The 18,808-nt window shown below is 35.6% G+C and overlaps 1 protein-coding gene across 4 annotated transcripts in view; it reads right to left on the bottom strand.

The window, feature by feature from the left end:
- Tmem161b (transmembrane protein 161B) overlaps positions 1–18,808 on the bottom strand; it is a 78,760-nt gene that overhangs the window by 19,316 nt on the left and 40,636 nt on the right. For 2 of the 4 annotated variants that reach the window (XM_050152379.1, XM_050152381.1), the window contains 2 exons: positions 17,722–17,819; positions 10,952–11,108 (listed from right to left, as the gene is read on the bottom strand). In XM_050152379.1, coding sequence (XP_050008336.1) covers positions 10,952–11,108; positions 17,722–17,819 — 255 coding nt within the window. Of the gene's footprint in view, positions 1–10,951; positions 11,109–17,484; positions 17,503–17,721; positions 17,820–18,808 lie in introns of those variants that run through there. The other 2 variants (XM_050152380.1, XM_050152382.1) reach the window with 2 other exon arrangements.

The following is an 18,808-nucleotide window of genomic DNA, read 5'->3' as shown; positions in this document are numbered from 1 at the left end:
GACTCACTGCTCAGGCCAAATGGGACATCAATAGACTGCCCTCCCCACACCTCCAGAGGTCCAGTGAATAGGAGGTAGAAAGACCTGGAGGATGGGGAGGAGTGCTGGGAATTGCTATCTTCTAGATTTGGCATGGCTATCACGATCACACACTTCCACATCTGTACACAAAGTGCACCAGAACAAGCCAGTCAAAATTCTAGCACACCCAAGGAAAGGTCTTTTAAAGATCCACCCCTTAGTGAAATGCTATTGGCAATTACAACTACTGGAGAAGGAAGAATCATTCTACCTCAAGGAAATAGCCTCTGGTACCATGTTCTAATGAATGGCCCCATGCCTATACACATATGGACAGCATTAAATGGTCTTATAGGTTGTTTAAAGAGAGAGAGAGAGAATATGAAGTTTGGGGGGAAATATGTTGGAAGACAGTTCAGAAGTTGCATGGGGAAGGATATGATCATAATCCATTGTATACATGTATGAACTTCTAGAAGGAAGGAAGGGAGGAAGCAGAGAATGGCCAGCCAGTGACGCTACAGGCAGTGCCTATCCTAACATTACTGTAAAGTCATACTTTCCAGCTCAGTGGTAGAGTCTGAGGAGCATATAAGGGACTCTGGGCTCAGTTCCTCACACTGTAAAATCTAAATACAAATCTAAAAAATACATAGCTTGAAGTAAAATATGATATGGACTGGAAACAACTGGCTGTGTGTCAGAAGAAAAGTTAAATGTTTTCATCTAAATTTTAAAGCATCTTACATGGTCTAAGATCTTAGAGCCACTTAATAGTTAATAAATCATAAATATACTGTAACTTATTTATTTACATAAATAATTGAAGAAAACTGCAAAGTAAGCTTTTCTCTGTTTGGACTTTCTAGCTTGTCACTAAAGAAAGCAAAGTATAATGTGTATATGAAAGTCTCATACACAATTAGTCTTTAAAATATGTGTTTCAGGACATTGTTATTAAATGCTCAGTAATAGAACTGAAAGTGGTGGAAAACGTGGAAGCAAACAGACAAAAACAGAAACATTTTCGGTACTTCAGAAAAGTACTGAAACTTTTATGCACACAAATCATAATTTGCCATTTAAACGTTAAGAATTTGGCTGGGTGGTGGTGGTGCAAGCCCAGCCTTTGGGAGGCAGAGGCACGTGGATCTCTTTGAGTTTGAGGCCAGCCTGGTCTATGAAACGAGGTTCAGGACAGCCAGGACTGTTTCAGAGAAAAACCCTATTGACCGAGGTTTCTGTCTTGTCTGGTCATGCAACTTTTCAGTCCCAAAGAAAAAACACAGAGGTCTACTACATTAGTCATAAACTGGTTGGCCTATTAGCTCAGGCTTCTTATTAACTCTTTCTTACATCTTAAATTGGCCCATTATTCTTGCCTGTGTTAGGCACGTGGCTTGGTACCTTTATCAGTGAGGTGTTCACATCTTGCTTCTTCTGCATCTGGGTGACGAATGCAGATTGACTCTTTCCTCTTCCCAGAATTCTCCTGTTCTGGTCACCCTACCTCCCTCTACTTCCTGCCTGGTTGCCTAACCTATACTTCCTGCCTGGCCAATCAACATTTTATTAAAATACGAGTAACAAATCTTTACAGGGTACAAGACCACTGTCCCACAGCAAAACCCTGTCTGGGGAAAAAAAAAAAGTTAAAAATTTGAGTACTGAATTAAAGAGAAAGCCACAATAACAAATTAGGAAACATTTTAAGTCTTAAAAGAAATTTTATTTAATTAACACATTAAACACTCTTTACCTAATTAACATACTAGCTAGAATCCACCCAGCTAAGGCTCTGTTTGAGAGCAACAGTGGGTTTTAGAACACAGATGCTCAAACTGCTCCCTATTCTTTCCACATGAGTCTAAACTACATTTCCTTTATCTTTTCTAAAACAAAATTAGAGAAGCAAATTTTATTTTATTGGTTTCTTTTAATAGAAGTAAACACTACAATTCCTTCTCTTTGACATTATATTGAAATGTACAAGAAAAGAGAATAAAGGTAAAAAGCAGAGAATATAAAATCTCCAAACCCATACCCAAACTACTTCCAAGATACAGTTTTACCATCATTCAATAACTCAGGGGCCTAACCCCTGATTTTGAAAAAAAAAAAAAAAAAAAAAAAAAAAGCCTGTTTCATTTCATTGAAAACAGAAACTAGAAACTCCTCTATTGACATGAGAGGAAAAAAGTTTTTGGCCAAAGTGATGTCAAATGAGCAAAATGACATTTCCAAAGACTACACCTAATGCCAAACTATAGATCTGAATAAATCACAAAACACATCCACACTGAAAGCAAACAATACTAGACAAAACATGACCCAGGCATTAAGCATGGCCTTCCCTTCACAATTTATCTATTAATAAATATAATCCATACCACAGATGCTTAAAACATAATAATCCCTGAATCAATTCACACTGCATACTAGATAAATCATAACACCAAGTATTCATTTATACCAGATTAGAATAAACCTTCCTCATAACTCACTATAAAATACACAAAAAAATTTTCTGCAATGCAATGCTACAATCTGGGTGAATTTACATCTTCAAGTTTTCTTCAACAATCCCCAAACTTCCTCTTGAATTAAAATCCACCATCTTCTGGAAGTAGCCCACACACTGTCTTCGGCCATAATCTACAATCTGGACTGTCCTCTTAGACTCACCCCACCACTCTCTTCCGCAGTCACGACAGCGCTGACGTGTACAACACACACACTAGGTGGCCAGTGCGATGAGGACTGCTTCGTAACAAAGCTGTAAAGAGCACTCTACTGCTCCACAGGGCCTGGATGAATGGCGCTTCTACTCTACTCTCACCACCTCCAACATTACAAGTGACCGTCTCCATTAACCTCCCGGAGTTCCTATTTTCTTCCCTGTGAAGTGCAGCCACTAGTCAAGACCTCAGAGGTCTAGTTTGAAAACCAGATTTTTTTCCTCAGCTCAGCAATACATCAATGTTTTCTAGAAAACTAAATTGGCAACTGAACTCTGATAAGAGGAAGGAAAGGATAATGTATATATGAACTGACAGATCACATAATGCTTCAACTTTTTAAGCTTTTCCATGAAATTTCAAGAGGTAAAAGATTCCACAAAGTAAAATAGCCACGTTGTGAGCTAAAAATAGAGGTGAACTGACCTCCATGACAGAGAGCAGTGAACGTAGGGAACTAACCCACTGTGACTCTAAAACTAAAAACTGCCTCTGCAGAAAAAGTGAATTGAGGCAAAGTTTAGATTAGGTCACGATACTAAAAGCAGAATTGTTAAATGATATATGCAAAGACACCAAAGATATTCAGTTCAATTTCAGTGAAAGGTGCATACTGATAAGCCCACAAATAAGCTGAAATATTCAAGCTCAAAAATGCACAAATTACCCCTAATCTACTGACCACTGCAGCTAAGAAACAGTGCACTGTGGACGACTGGTTATTTGTTATTGTGAACACACAATGACTAGTAGCCTAACTGGCCGACTCCCTGGAAATAAGGCAGCATATATTACTAACCCCAGCAAAGACCAAACGTTCAAATGTGGTTTACCCAGAATGCAGTATGTTCACACACCTCAAAGGAAAGGAACGGAAAGGAAAAAAGACTTGAGGGATTCACTGAATCACCGGTGGAAACAGTTGGCACACAGCAGGTAGGAGACTGAGAACTACATAAACCAAATCACTCCAAAAGATCATGGCCTTTTTACAAAATGAACTTCAATATTACCAAATTATTCTGCAGTGAAACTACCAAACCCTTCTTACATACAGAACTTCCATTTTTCCTCTTTAAGTTTAGACTCTCAGTTTTAAATATAAAAGGAATCCTTATATACTAAGGTAGGGATCAATAATTTTCAAGTAGTAAATGTTTGGGGCTTTGTGAAAAACATATGCAGTCTATTTCTGTTTATAAATTTTGTATGCTTTTCCTTACCCTGAATATTTAAAAAATTGTTAATAAACTATTCTTAGCCCCAGAGCTATACAAAACAAGCTGTGAAGTCGCCAGTGGTGGTGGCGCACGCCTTTAATCCCAGCACTCGGGAGGCAGAGGCAGGTGGGTCTCTGTGAGTTCAAGACCAGCCTGGTCTACAAGAGCTAGTTCCAGGACAAGCTCCAAAACCACAGAGAAACCCTGTCTCGAAAAAGCAAAAAACAAAAAAAGCTGTGAATATAGGCCCTGTTTATTTCTACAGTACTGTATCATATTTAATCAAAGATAAAATTATCACCGAGGAAAAATTAACTTGGTGAAAAGATGCAAGCAGCAACATAAAACATTTCAAATATGTAAATTATGTATGTTTCTGTATACACATATATTTTTCATATTAGCTACATAAAGGTAAATTCATCTTTCAAAGAACAAAATGCAATAAAATTGGTTAGCTAATAAAAGATATGATAAACAAAAGAAAAAAATTAGACTAAAGAAAGTTTCATCAAGCTTAAAACAAAGAGTATCAATGCAGGAGGTACACTGTCAAACAAAAGACAAAAGGAATTAAGTGTACTTGAGGGTAGGGGGTGGGGCCGGGGCGCAGTCCTGAAGACCTCAAAGACAATAAAAGAAAGTTTCTAAACTTGAAGTTTACAACGTTGAGGGAGTCGAGGAGTCTTCAAGAAGCCTAGTCCAAGGACCTAAGATCTCAATCAAGGTATGTGGCAACTAGCTTATAGAAGTGGGACAAACCAGATAATCACTGTTTCCTGGGTTCGGGGGAATAAACCATATGTATATCACAGCAAGAATGCTATTCTTAATCTGAAAGCTATGGATGGTGGAATATATTCCGGCATTGGAATCGAATGACAGCACAGAAGTAAGGCACCTTCAAAATTCCCAAAGTCCAAAACCTGGCTACTGTCTGCACTATGACTGAAAGTTTCATCAAACCATTCGAACGAATCAAGAAAAGGAATTATTTCTAAAAATAAGAAGTTAAGTTCGGGAGAAGGGAACAGGGAATTCTTACAAAATCCATAAAACTAAGTTCCAAGATAACAGTTACTCATCTGGTCTGAGAGGCAAATAACCCTACTAGAGCCAAAGCGTAAGAAAGAATGCAGGTACAAGTGAGTGGGTAGGCCACTACGGAGAAGCTGATGGAATTAACATGAAATGCAAAGGATAGTAAAACATTACAGAGAGCAGTAATTTATGAAAAACATACAGTGCCTTAAAATGCTCACACTTGAATGCTTGGGTATAAAAAAGTCTATGACTACTGATTTCACCAAGTTTACAAAGTGTGCTAGTAAGCAACATAAAAAAAAAAAAGGTAGAGGGAATAGAATACTCTAAGAAAACGAAATCCTCTCTGGCCAGGGCAGCACATGCCTGAGGCTGATACAGAAGAATTTTCAGTTCTAAGATAGCATGGGACAAACAAATAGACCCTGCCTTAAAACAACAACCAAAACACAAAACTGAACTCGCAGTTCAGGGGAAGAACGTCTTCATATGCTCTAACAGATAAATTATAGGACTGTAATCTTTTATTTAGAAATACAAAGATTTATGATTACATGTATGATGTGTGTGGGAGAGAGACAGAGAGAGAGAAGACGGCACAGGGCGGGGAGAAAGCATATGCAATATGTATGCCACTACCCACGAATATGTAAAGGCCAGAGGGCAACTTTGTGGAGCTGGTTCTCTCCATCCACTTTACATGGGTTTTAAGGGTTAAACATAGGATATCAGACTTGAGTAGCAAGTATTTTTTCCTGCTAAGTCACCTCACTGGCTTCTAAAATATCTTGTTTTTTAAAAGTGAGAGGAAACAGCAACAATGGGAGATAAAATAGAAAAGAGAAGAGGCCGGATTTAAAGTACGCATGGAGATAGATGCAAGTTATAGACGTCCTAAGTCATATTTAGTCTCGGCACCCTGGGATACTGTGTGGAGCCAGCTCAAGTTAAGTCCTATGTCATCTTTAGTCTCAGCACGCAGGGGTACTGCTAGGAGCCAGCTCAAATGATTCCCTGTCTTAAAGATCCAGTTCTCCAGGCCAAAGAGATGGCTCAGTGGTTAAGAGTGCTCACTGCTCTTGCAGAGGACCTGAGTTCAGCTCTCAGCACCCACACCAAGCAGGTCAAAACCACTTACATCTCCAGCTCCAAGAGACCAGCTACCTACTTCTGAATCTGCACTTTTATAATATATATCCAGAGAGACAAATAGGATCAAATCTCATATCAAGAAAACAAGGCTTTTGTTATACTTAAATCAAATATATTTTACCAGTTTTTTTTTTTTTGAATGGAAGAATGGTTGTCATTATCAAATACTTAATTCTGGCACGTGTAGCAATACCTAATATAAAGTGACCACTAAAATCATTCAAATAGAACAAAAAAGGAAACTATATTCTAAGAAGAAATATTAGTAAATATGTAAAAGTTATTAAGTCTAATGAATAAGCCTAAAATAGTCTCCATCATGTTTCACAAATTTGAAATTATTTTTAAAAATATGTTCTACTTAAGTGATTTTCATATAAATTGAAATTTTTTTCAATTATGGAAAGCAAGGTTATATATACTTTTTTGTGACTATTATAAAAAAAGCTAGTCCTCCCCACTCCCATTCAAATGATTAATTTTCCCACATCTATTTTTCTTTTTAGAAAGGCAACTAAAATACTGGAAACACATTACACTTTTCATTCTATGCCACAAAACAAATAGACAAACAAAGCTAGAGAAACAATACAAAAACTCTATTACAGATTTTTATTTAAAGCTAACAATAAGCACCCTCATTCATGACTTATTTAATAAAATCATTTTAAAGACAATTGTTTCTATTCAGTGGTATAAAAAGTTTGTTATTCTTATTTTTTGATATGCAGACTTAATTATTACTTAGAGAAAAAGAAACAAAAATTCTTCCAGATGTTAGTAAAATTTTCATGCATGTTTTAAACAATGTTACAAGATAAGCTTATAGTTAGCCAGGCTCAATCTAACCAGATTATAGAGGAAAATACTAACCAAATATATCTAAAATAAATAAATAAATATGAGCTTTATTTTAAAAACAAAAGTGACCAGCGTTCTAGATTAAAATAAAACATAGAAGGCCACCCTTGAAATTTTAGTTTCAGAAAGAAAATTATCATTTCCTAGGTAAAAGGAGAAAGTCATATTAATATAAGTCAACAGACAGAAGGAAGGTCCTATTATTCAGATTCAGCTCCCCTATTTCATTCTGGGGTTCTGGCCAGAAATCATAGTACCCTGAAAGGACGAATGTCACAAAAAGTCTGTAAATGTTTCAAAAACAAGCCTGGAGCAAGCAAGCTGGCTCAGTCTAAAGGGCATTTGTTGCCAAGCCTGACAACCTTGAATTTGATTCCCAAGAGGCAATGTGGGGGGTGGAGAAATGACTCCCTCGTGATGTCCCCTGACCTTCACATGTGTGCATGTACATATGTGCACATACATACAAAACAAGCTTAAACATGTCTGTTATATGGGGTCCTTACGTTCAAGTAAGTACCTTGACTAAGATTCAGTTATTCTCTTTTCTCACTAGATTTGACATATAAAGCAATCTAATTCAGAGTTCCAATTTCCATATTAATTTAAAGAAGAAACATTTGTACAGAGGAAGAATATAGTAATTTGCAACCTTTTAAGAGATTTAGAAACGGCAACTGAGTTGTACTACTTTGCTAAAGCTATATATTTCCCAAGCAAATAGGGTAATATTTAATTTATATACATTTGCACATCTATAAATAAAACTGACTCAACTGGAGAACCTTAGAACTTATTTTCACTTAAACTATTTACAACTTTTGGTTTTATAAAAATTTGCATGTCCATAATTATGGCAAATTAAAAATGAAGTGTAAAGATATGTGTAACAGCCTTTTGTAGCTTACACCTTTGACACTGTATAATACAAACATTGTGGAAATGTAACTACTGATCTTTAGCCAAGCAAAATAGGTCTAACTGAGAAGCCTTAAATTCTTTGCAACATAGTTTTCTTCTTGAAATTCATGTAATTCACTCAATATTGTACAGTGCTACAGATTATTCTCAAGAAAGTTTCTTAAAATCCTACTTGTATGGTGTAAACTACTTTAACATTTAAACCGTTTATTTGTATCATAGGATCAGTGGCTTTTCTCTATGACAATTTTACCTTTTTACTTTTCATTTATTCATAAATGAGAATAATATGCTTTATAAGACCAACAGACATTTCCTCATAATTCTAAGATGTCAATACAAAGTGAAGACGGTTACTACAGCTGCTTCCCTGTCTTCATTACATTGGAACAGGTGGCAAAAACGGGACTGAACATAAAGGACTGGGTCATTGATAGTTCTCAGAGCTACAAATCAAAGAGGGAGGAGTGAAGAATTAGTATGAGTGTAAGAGTGTACTGATAGGTGGTGGCAGCCCCTCTAATCCCAACACTTAAGAGGCAGAGGCAGGTGGATCTCTGAGTTTGAGGCCAGCTTAGTCTATCGAGTGAGTTCCAGGACAGCCAGGGATGTTGCAGAGAGAAACCCTGTCGAGAGAAAGAGAGAGAGAGAGAGAGAGAGAGAGAGAGAGAGAGAGAGAGAGNAGAGAGAGACAGAGAGAGAACACATGCAAAAAAAAATAGAAAAAAAAAAGGAGAGACAGGGAGGGGGCAAGAGAAAGAACAAGAGGTGGCACACTTCCAGCTTCCAACACTCAAGCTTTAGCATCATGCATTCAAGATGTCATTCTCATCCTTTTAGGACTGCCAAGATACTCCAGAAATCATTTCTGCTGTCCTATGTAAGTACGTCAATACAGTGAACAAAGAAAACAAAATGATTATGGAAATAACGCAATTGGTTCAAGACTATCAACAGAGTTGATTAAGTTACATGTATCTAATTTGAGAACTACTTTAACCAAGACTATTTCATTAGTAACAACTGCAGAGATTTTCTGAATCAATTATTGCACATGTGCTTGGAATTCACCAGAACTCTTGTCCCATGAAGTCAATGGAGACCTAGTTTGATTCATAAATAGGGGCATACAATAATGAAATAAAGAAACCCCAGACAGAAGTCACTCTAGTAGACTCAGTTTACAGAGATAAAGCTGAAAACAGCTGGTACAGCTAGAACACGCACAGGCTGTCAGGACTCTTCTTTGTTGCAAATCTAGATATTTGGTATTTAATTCTGGTCTCTTGAATGAACATAACTACAGTAGATTATTATCTCACAGCAATAATAAATAAAACTCACTTACTCAGTCATACAATTCTACTTCCTTCTTCTTCCCTAACCTTTTCATAGAGGATGTACAACATGAAGGTCAAAGTGCATCCAGTTCTCCAACACTTCAGAATTCTGCAGAAAAACTACTTTAGAATTTTCCAACAAGTCAAATTATCAATCAATAAAGACATCTTAAGGCACACAAAACTTCAAAACCTTTTCTAAAGATATTGCAGAATACTTCAAAAGCTTGAAAAAGAAAGTGAGCCAAGGAAGAAGAGACCAAGGCAGCTAAAAAAGGAATCAGGGAATTTTTCAGGAACACAGCAGTGAACAATGTGCCAGGACATGAGCTATGTAAAAGTTTATGAAGACAGAACTGGGGGTGGCCAAGCAGGTGCTAGACACTGAGACCGAGGACCCTAGTTCAGTCTGAGAGCAATTTGGTGGAGAAAACTGGCTCCTGCAAGCTGTCCTCTGCTCTCCACATGTGCACACACAAAGTAATGCACTAACACAACTGTACAGTTTCAATAAAAAAGGAGAGCTGCAGAAGGACACTTCTATAGGAAACAAAATGCAAACCATGTGCTGATCATTTCCATGGACACTGCTCTAGCAAAGCTTAGTCTCCATAGAGTAAAATAAACCATTCAAGGAAGGTAAATAAAATATGTTTTGCTACAACAATATTTTTATAAGTAGCACTGTAAAACTGACTGGAACTTATTAAAATGCTATCTCTAGTGGGGTGAATGTAAGAGCAAAGGAAGAAGGGTAATATCGAATGTCCCAGTTTCAAAGAGTAATTAAGCACTCAGAAGGAAAGCCTCCTACCCGCCAGCACAAAAAGCCCCTCTAAGAGGTTAAAATGTCTGCTGGCCTTTCTGACATTCTATTTGGATGAAAAAGGAATGGAAAGATGTGGCATCTATCTCTATATTTAAATTTTTAAACTACACAACTACTTTGAAATTTTAAGAAGTTACATAAAGAATTTCCATTGAATCTGATCAAATTATACTATATATGGAAGAAACTGTTGAAGAATAAATTTAGTGTATCCTAAAAATTCTGTATTCAACAAAGGAAATTCTCTAACAACTGACAAAATTGTTTTAAATTAAACACAAGGTCGAATTGGTGAGGGACAATTATTCTGTAAATTATATTTTAAATAAATGCTGACCGGCCGAGAGCCAGGCAGGAAGTATAGGTGGAAAATCAGACAGGAAGTAGAGGTGGAGAACAGGAGTATTCTGGGAAGGACGCTCTTCCGGAGTCCTGCGCAGACCACAGAAGAAGCAAGATGTGGCCTGCCCCGCTAAAAAAGGTACTGAGCCATGTTGCTAACATATACTAGAATAATATACGTTATAAGAGGTAATACAAAGCCTGAGCTAATGAGCCAATCAGTTTATATATAATGTAGACCCTCTGTGTGATTTTCTCTGGGACTAAATGGCTGGGGAGCTGGGCAGACAGAAACCCCAACAAGCAGGCCCTCATGTTACAGAATGGCGCCCACGTGGACAACTGCATCCACATAAAACCTGAGAGAGCTTGGGAAGTAATTCTAGACAGGAAAGAAGAGAAGCTGGCCCTCATGTTACACTGAATGGTCTAAGTTCAAAAAGCAGTAAGTTCATAACACTATAATGATGGTTTGAAGGATACATTGCAAAAGACAAGACCAGGAGGCACCAGACTAAGCTGATATTCATTTCCTGTGTTGGCTTCATGAAACTGTAGTAGACTTCAGTTACCAAATACACAATGGTAGCAGCCACTGTGAAGTCAACCAGCCACTGATATTCTGGAAAGTAATGCAATGCTGAAAAATAAAAGGGCAAGAAAAGTTTCAGTTAAATTTAAAGCTTATGAGGATCAATCCACATAACCTTAAGTATGCTTGCAGGAGACCGAAAATTTCAACACTTAACATTAATTTTGATAGTTCATAAATTAAGTAGTAAAAACAATGTTGAACTGATTACTATAAATTATTTAAATTGTTATTAAAAATAAATACAAATATACTGGTGTTTTCTTAACCAATCAGCTTATTTATATAAAAATTAAGTAAATAATTTTTCTTTGGTCTATGTTAACTTCAATAAATTCAATTTGGTTTAAAATACAAAAGGTTTACATTCATTTCAGATTTAAACCACTGATGAAGGACTAGTATTTTCCTTGTATCCCTTCTCTCTCCAAGACTTTTATCGTGAAGGAGTGTTGAATTTTGTCGAAACTTTTTTCAGCATCTAATGAGATGCTCATGTGTTTTCTTTTCTTTCAGTTGGTTTATATGGTGGAATACATTGGCAGGTTTTTGTATGCTGAACTATCCCAGCATCTCTGGGATGAAGCCTTTTTGGTCATGGTAGATTAGTTTTGTGATGTCTTTTTTGTTTCGGTTTGCCAGTATTTTATTCAGTATTTTTGCATCAATGTTCATGAGTGAGGATGGTCTGTCAGAAAATTTTATTTTGAATGATGGAATCATTTGTTGAAGGGCTGTTGTTTTATGTAAAATCAACATACTACCAGTTTTCCGTTAAGAGAGAATAAGAAGTGTGTTTGTTTATTTACTGTTTATGTGCAGTAACTCACACATTTACTAGCCAGAACCTGGAAACAACCCAGATGCCTCTTATTCGAAGAATGGATAAAGAAAATGTGGTACTTTTACACAATGGAGTACTACACACCAGTAACAAATAATTGCATCTTGAAATTTGCAGGCAAATGGATGGATCTAGAAAAAAACACATTGAAGTAACCTGGATCTAGAAAAAAAAAAAAACCCACAATGAGGTAATCCAGACCAAGAAAGACAAAAATAGTATGTACTCACTCATAAGTGGTTTTTAGACATAAAGCAAAGAAAAACCAGTCTACAAGCCACAACACCAGAGAAACTAGACAACAAAGAGGACCCTAAGAGTGGCATACAAGAAGCTACATAAAAGGTGAAATAGACAAGATCTCTTGAGTAAATTGGAAGCATGGGGGGTTACAGGAGAGGGTAAAAGGAGAAAAGGAAGTAAGGGAGGGGAGAAAAACATTTAGCTCAATAAAAACAATTTAAAAAAAGAAAAAAAGAAAAAAATTCTAATAATACATGCAATTCTATTGCTCTGTGTATTTCATTTGATTTGAACTTTTTACAAAATATAGTGTTTTATATACTCCAGAGTGTGATAGTTATCAAGTATGTATACAGGCAACTAAAGTAAAATTGATATTCTTAGCCATATATTAACCCATATGATCAAATTCTTTTATCTCTATTTAATAATATAAGCATATCTGTCCCTTCATTAGAAAACTGGGAGTCAAAATAATATCAGAGGGCAGAAAGCTCAGATGTAAAGTGGTTACTTATATGAGGCACTTGGTTCAAAAAGAGTACCACAAAAAAGAAAAGAGGCTCAGACAAAACCTATCTGCACAATCATACACATGCATGTACATTCGCAAAAACACACAATCACCAAGCAACATGCCACTGCTTCTCTAGTTAACAAGAATGTTCCTGATGTTAAATAGCCAGTTGCTAAACTAGTACCATTTGTAAGTACTTCTAAAAACTGTGATAGCATATGTTAAGAAGCTTCATGTGAAAGCTATATCACCTAAGTGCATTGTTTAAGTTAGCAGTCACGGTCTCATTGATTTGTTATGTAACATAAAGAATATAACTGCCAAGTTATTAAATTTTATATAAATGAGTTTAGGGGAAAAAAAGGAGGCTTGGTACTGATATCTACCCAAGACATCTGAATATAACAACACTGACACAATGTTTGGCTAAGTAGCTTGTAAATTTTCAGTAAATTTTAGCTGGTAATAAAAACAGCAACAATATACAGAACTCAGTGAACACTTTTATACAAGTACACACACATACAGAACTCATCGAAATGTGACATGGCTGATCAAAATAACAAGGTGTCTTGAAAATTACATTGAGAAAGTAAAAAGAAAAAGGATGGCTATCAATATTTAAATGAACTCATGAAATTGATTTACAAAGTTCTTCACTATCATTTGAGGGTTATAGGTTTCTCCTACAAATACTTGCAAGTTTTATATGATTAATACTCAGTCTTCAACTAGTAAAGATTCTGATGTTACTTTATATCATAAAATAATTTTATATAAGATGCTAGATAAATCTGCTATCATTTTTGTTAAAGTTGGCATGACTCAGTCCTAGGAAAAACTAAATTACAAAATAATATTTTATATATTATCTGAAGTATTGTTTAAGTTAATGCAGCCATTTAAATATGTTGCATAATATATCTCAAACCAAAAGATGGAATGAGGAATGACACTACAAACACATCAAAAACCCACCCAGAGGACACTGAAATCCTTGACATCTGTGCACCAAATCCAAGTTCATGAAAAAAATACTCCTGCAACTAAAATCACATCCTGACCCCAAACTATGATAGTGGACGACTTCAATACCTACTCTAGTCAACAGATAGGTCACCCAGACAAAAAAAAAAACAGAGAAATGCTGAAGCTAACTGACATTATAAACCAAATGGACCTAACAGATGTTTCCAAAACATTTCACCCAAACACACAAAAAAATACCTCCTCAGCACCTCACGGAACTTTCTCAAAAACTGAGCACATATTGGTTATAAAACAAGTTTCAACAGGTATAAGAAAACTGAAATAACAGCCCATGTTCTATCTGATCATCATGAATTAAAGATGGATAACAAGGGCAGGAATATCAAAAAGCTTACAAATTCATAGAAAATGACCAATACAGTATGGAATGAAAAAATGTGCTACAAGACAGAAATTCACAAAGAAATTTAAAAAATTTAAAACTGAATGTAAATAAAAACACAATACACCCAAATCTATGATAAGACACCATCAGGGCAATTCTAAGAGGCAAATTCATACAACACAAATGCCTACATAAAAAAACTGGAGATCACATGAGCAACTTAACACCGAGAGTTCTAAAATAAGAAGGAATAACATCCCAAAAGGGTACAGAAAGAAATAATCAAACACAGGACTGAAATCAATAAAATAAACCAATGAAATGAAGAGGTGATTGTTTGAGAAAATTAGTAAGACGGTTTAAGCCCTTAGTCAAATTAACTAAAAGGGAGAGAATATCCAATTATTAAAATGAGAGATAAAAAGGGAGACACCACAACAGACAACTAGGAAATACAGGGAATCGTAAGGAGAGACTTTAAAAATCTGTACTTTATCAACAGGAAAACCTAAGTTAGCACAGAATACTAACAAAGAATTAACACCAATGCTCCTCGAATTATTCCCTAAAACAGAAACTGAAGAAATAAACATAGATGCAAAAATACTCAATAAAATATCTGCAAACTGAATCTAAGAACACAGCAAAAAGATCAGCCCCTATGATCAAGTAGACTTCATCCCAGAAATGCAGGAATGGTTCAACATATGTAACTGCATAAATGTAATCCATCAAATATGCATTTTTAAGTACAAAAACCACACGATCATCTCATTAGATGCAGAGAAGGCTTTTGACAAAATTCAATCATTCCTTCATGATAAAAATCCTAGATAGACTGGCGATCGACCATAAAAAAGGCAATTTTCAGCAAATCCATAGCTGAAACCAACCTAAACTGAGAAAAACTCAAAGACTTTCCAGTAAAACCAAGAAAAAAAAAAGGGTCTATTCACTTCATATTTATTCAATATATAGTGCTTGTAATCTTACCTAGAGCAATCAGACAACTAAAGACCATCAATAGTATACAAATAGAAAGGAAGTCAAAGTATCTTTATTGGCAGATGATAGACTTTTATATATAAAAAATTTCTAAAAACTCTACCAGAAAACTTTAATAGCTGATAACACTTTAAGCAAAGTAGCAGGATACAAAGCTAACAAACAGAAATTAGTATACAAACCACAAACTAACTGAGAAAAAAATTAAGGGAACAATACCTTTCACAATAGCCTCAAAACAACAAAACAAAACACAAACACTTAGGATAACTCTAACCAAGTAAGTGAAATACTTGTATAATAAAATTTAAGACATTGAAAAAGGAAATTGAAGATATCAAAAGATGGAAAGATATCTCAGTGACTGGTAGGAATAGAGTAAAAAATGGTCATCCTACTAAATTAATCTACAGATTCAATGTAATCCCCATCAAAATTCCAAAGCAATTCTTCATGGAAATTGAGAGAAACAATTTTAGTATCACCATATCCTATACCAAGGTGTACTACAAAGCTATAATAATAAAAAAAACACCAAGATATTGTTATTAAAATAGACATACTGATCAGTGGAATAAACTGAAGACTCACACATAAGTCCACACACCTATGGAAACAGAAGTCAGTAATATACAATGGTAAAAAAAGGCAGCATTTTCAACAAATGATACTTTGTCATCTGGATGGCTGCTTATAGAAGAATTAAAATAGATTATGATTTATCACCATGCACAAAAACACAACTTTAAATGCATCAAGGCCTTCAACATAAGGCCAAGCAGTGAATCTGATAGAAGGGAAAGGGGGGAATAGTCTTAAACTACATGACAAAGGAAAAGGCTTTCTGAACAGAACACTGATAGTGCATACACCAAGAACAATTACTAAGTGGAAATTCATGACACTAAAAAGTTTCTGTATGGTAAAGGACACCATCATTAAGTTAAAGTGGCACTAAGGGCTAGTTGAGGGTTCATATGGATGCCTACAAATATAGAAGCTTCCTAACATGTATGTACATATGTATATGTGTGTATTAATACATGCATACATACATCTATACTCACATATGAATGAGATATAGTTGGTGTCACCAATAACAATACTCCAACTAGATAGCTCTCACCACCAAGTGAAAACTTCAGTGCCAGGGTTATATCTAGATGCATTGTTGTTCAAAGGAGCCCCTTGGAAACTCCCAAACATCTCAGGCTATTGGTTGCTTTCTATCAAATACCCCCCCCAAAGGGTTCAAGAAGCCATGTGGTGAAGGAGAAAAGATTTTAAGTGCCAGACATGATGGATGACTGCAAGGAAACAGTGTCTTTCAGACACAACACTGACACTGATAAACAAACATATGAACTCATGAAGACTATGGTAACATGCAGAGCTCCTGGAAAGGTTTATGTCAGATGGGGTCCCAATGTTGAGAAAGTAATGGACGTGGGGATCCATCCCTAATGAAGAAGACTATCTCCAACTGACATTGGTTTGCAAAAAAAATTAGTTTTCTCCAATAGCGTCTCATTGGGTATATTAACCAATATATTAAGGCAAGCTTCCTGCCAAGCAAGAGATGGCTAACACAAAACAAATTCAATGGCAGTTTGTTATACTTTTGTCTCAGAGTGTTTTGGCCATTTTTGTCTTAATTATCTTTTGCTTATTTATTATGGTTTCCAATTTTTGTGGTTTGGTAGTGGGGATGTGTCTGTATGTTTCTTGTAACTTTTTTAAATTCTGGTTTGTTTTTGTTGTTGTTGGTGGTGTTTTGTTTTACTCTCTAAAGAGGGGAAGGCCAGAGCTGAGAGGGTGGAGAAGTGGGGAGGGCCTAGAGGACCTAGAGGGGAATCCTGATTAGACTACAGTATGACATTTTTTTCAATAAAAATATTAATGAATGTACTATTTTCTCATTTTTCATATAAACCAGTGAGTCTCACATCTAGTTATATATCAAAACCATTTGTTTCACTTTTGAAGTCAAATTTCCAGAGCCTATTCTAGAGTCATTGAATGTTTAAAGAGAATAAGAAATCTTAAAAGATCTCTTCAGTAATATGCACATATAAGGTTTGAAACCTAGCGTGAGGAACATCACGCCAGAAGTTTCCCCATCTAGGATTCAATTAGCTTCATATAGAATTCATTGTAAACTTAAAATCATTATAGTCATATTATTATAGAAACTGAGGAGGAAAAGTAAATTATTTATTTTGATATATTCAATGGATAAAATTGATTTGTGATTTTTTCAACTTAATATCTAACACTATTACAATAGTTGAATTATTAAAACACAGATGCCTCAATATGCAAATGTAGTTTAAACTGCATTATTAAAGTAGATTATAGAAAATAAGTTTTAGAAGTCACGATTACAAGACTGTAATTTCAGCCTAATAACCAGAAGCTATAAAAAGGCTGAGCAACTTACCTACTTATTTTTCCAGAACTGGGGAAAATAATACCATATAAAGAGAAAAGAAAAATTTTATTTGAGTAAAGTCATTTGGAGCTGTTAAGTTCATATGTTAGACTTCACACTCTGTAGAATGAACTCATGATTAGGAAAATACACAAATCTTACCCCATAAACAAACAAAACCATAGTCACAACAAAGTGTACTCGCTGCCATAGACGGTAAGCAGAACACGTACAGGACTCCCTTACCTAGAGTATCCACTTCTGTAACGGACTTGGTTTCTAGATGAAGGTCAATATCTTTTGGAATGGTTAGTGGTTTATTTTCAATATGACCATTGTATTTTCTGCAAAATTAGACAAGTCACACAAAACCAAATTATTCAGTTATCTAAGTGCTTACATCCCACTAAATGCAAAAGAGATTTTAAGTTTCATTCTAATGTTACCCTAGATGAGGTCAGATACTCAAAAACAGTATTCCAAGGAGGCTACAAAATGCTCAAGTAAATTATGTTACTATGTAATTGGCCAGAAAAAAATTATCTAAACTAGCAAGAGAAACAAATCCTGCTGGCTAGTATAGTGTTTCATACCCATGTTTCCTACTCTCTTTTGAAGATTTAAAAACAACCTAGTATCTCTTTCGTAGGCACAAGATTGAAGGAATGGAAGAGAAAATAAAATTCTCTTTGAAATGATGTACACACCTATACACACAAACACAGCTGTAATTGTAGGTAGGCCAGAGATGAATGAGTATATTAAAATGAATGTTCGTAAGACATTCAGAAACATAAAAGGCAACTACTGGTGGTGACTACAAAGACTTACAGACAGAAAACCAGCAAAGATCTTTTAAGTTTACTTGTGTCACTCTTAAAGTTACATTGTAAGGACAATCAAATGAATATAGAAAGCAATAAGCTGAGTTTTAATAAGATTTTATTATTTTAATATTATATTTAATTGAATAAATAAAAATGGGGAGAATCTCAGTGCTAAATTTCAGTAGGCAAACCCAACCATGACTACTGCTGTGAGTAGATGACGGCATCACCACTGCACCTTTCTGTAATTACAACACCGGCAAATCCTGTAAGGGCTGGGCATTCAGCGCAGCTCAACACTGCCTGCCTGCCCTGGATTTGATCCTAGGATGCCATAAACCAAGAGTGGTGATACATGGCTGTTACTGGGAACTGGAAGCAGGAGGATCAAAAAGTTTGAGGTCTTCTTCTGCTCCCAGTCTGGGCTACATGAAACCCAGTCTAAAAAGGAAAACAACAGATTATAAGGCATGCAAAAAGAATCCAAATATTTACCAAATGAATAA

The sequence above is a fragment of the Alexandromys fortis genome, unplaced genomic scaffold (genome assembly GCF_014885135.2).
Source record: "Alexandromys fortis isolate MF-2015 unplaced genomic scaffold, M_Fortis_MF-2015_v1.1 scaffold_47, whole genome shotgun sequence".
Classification (NCBI taxonomy): domain Eukaryota; kingdom Metazoa; phylum Chordata; class Mammalia; order Rodentia; family Cricetidae; genus Alexandromys; species Alexandromys fortis.
This window is presented reverse-complemented; position numbering and strand designations above follow the sequence as displayed.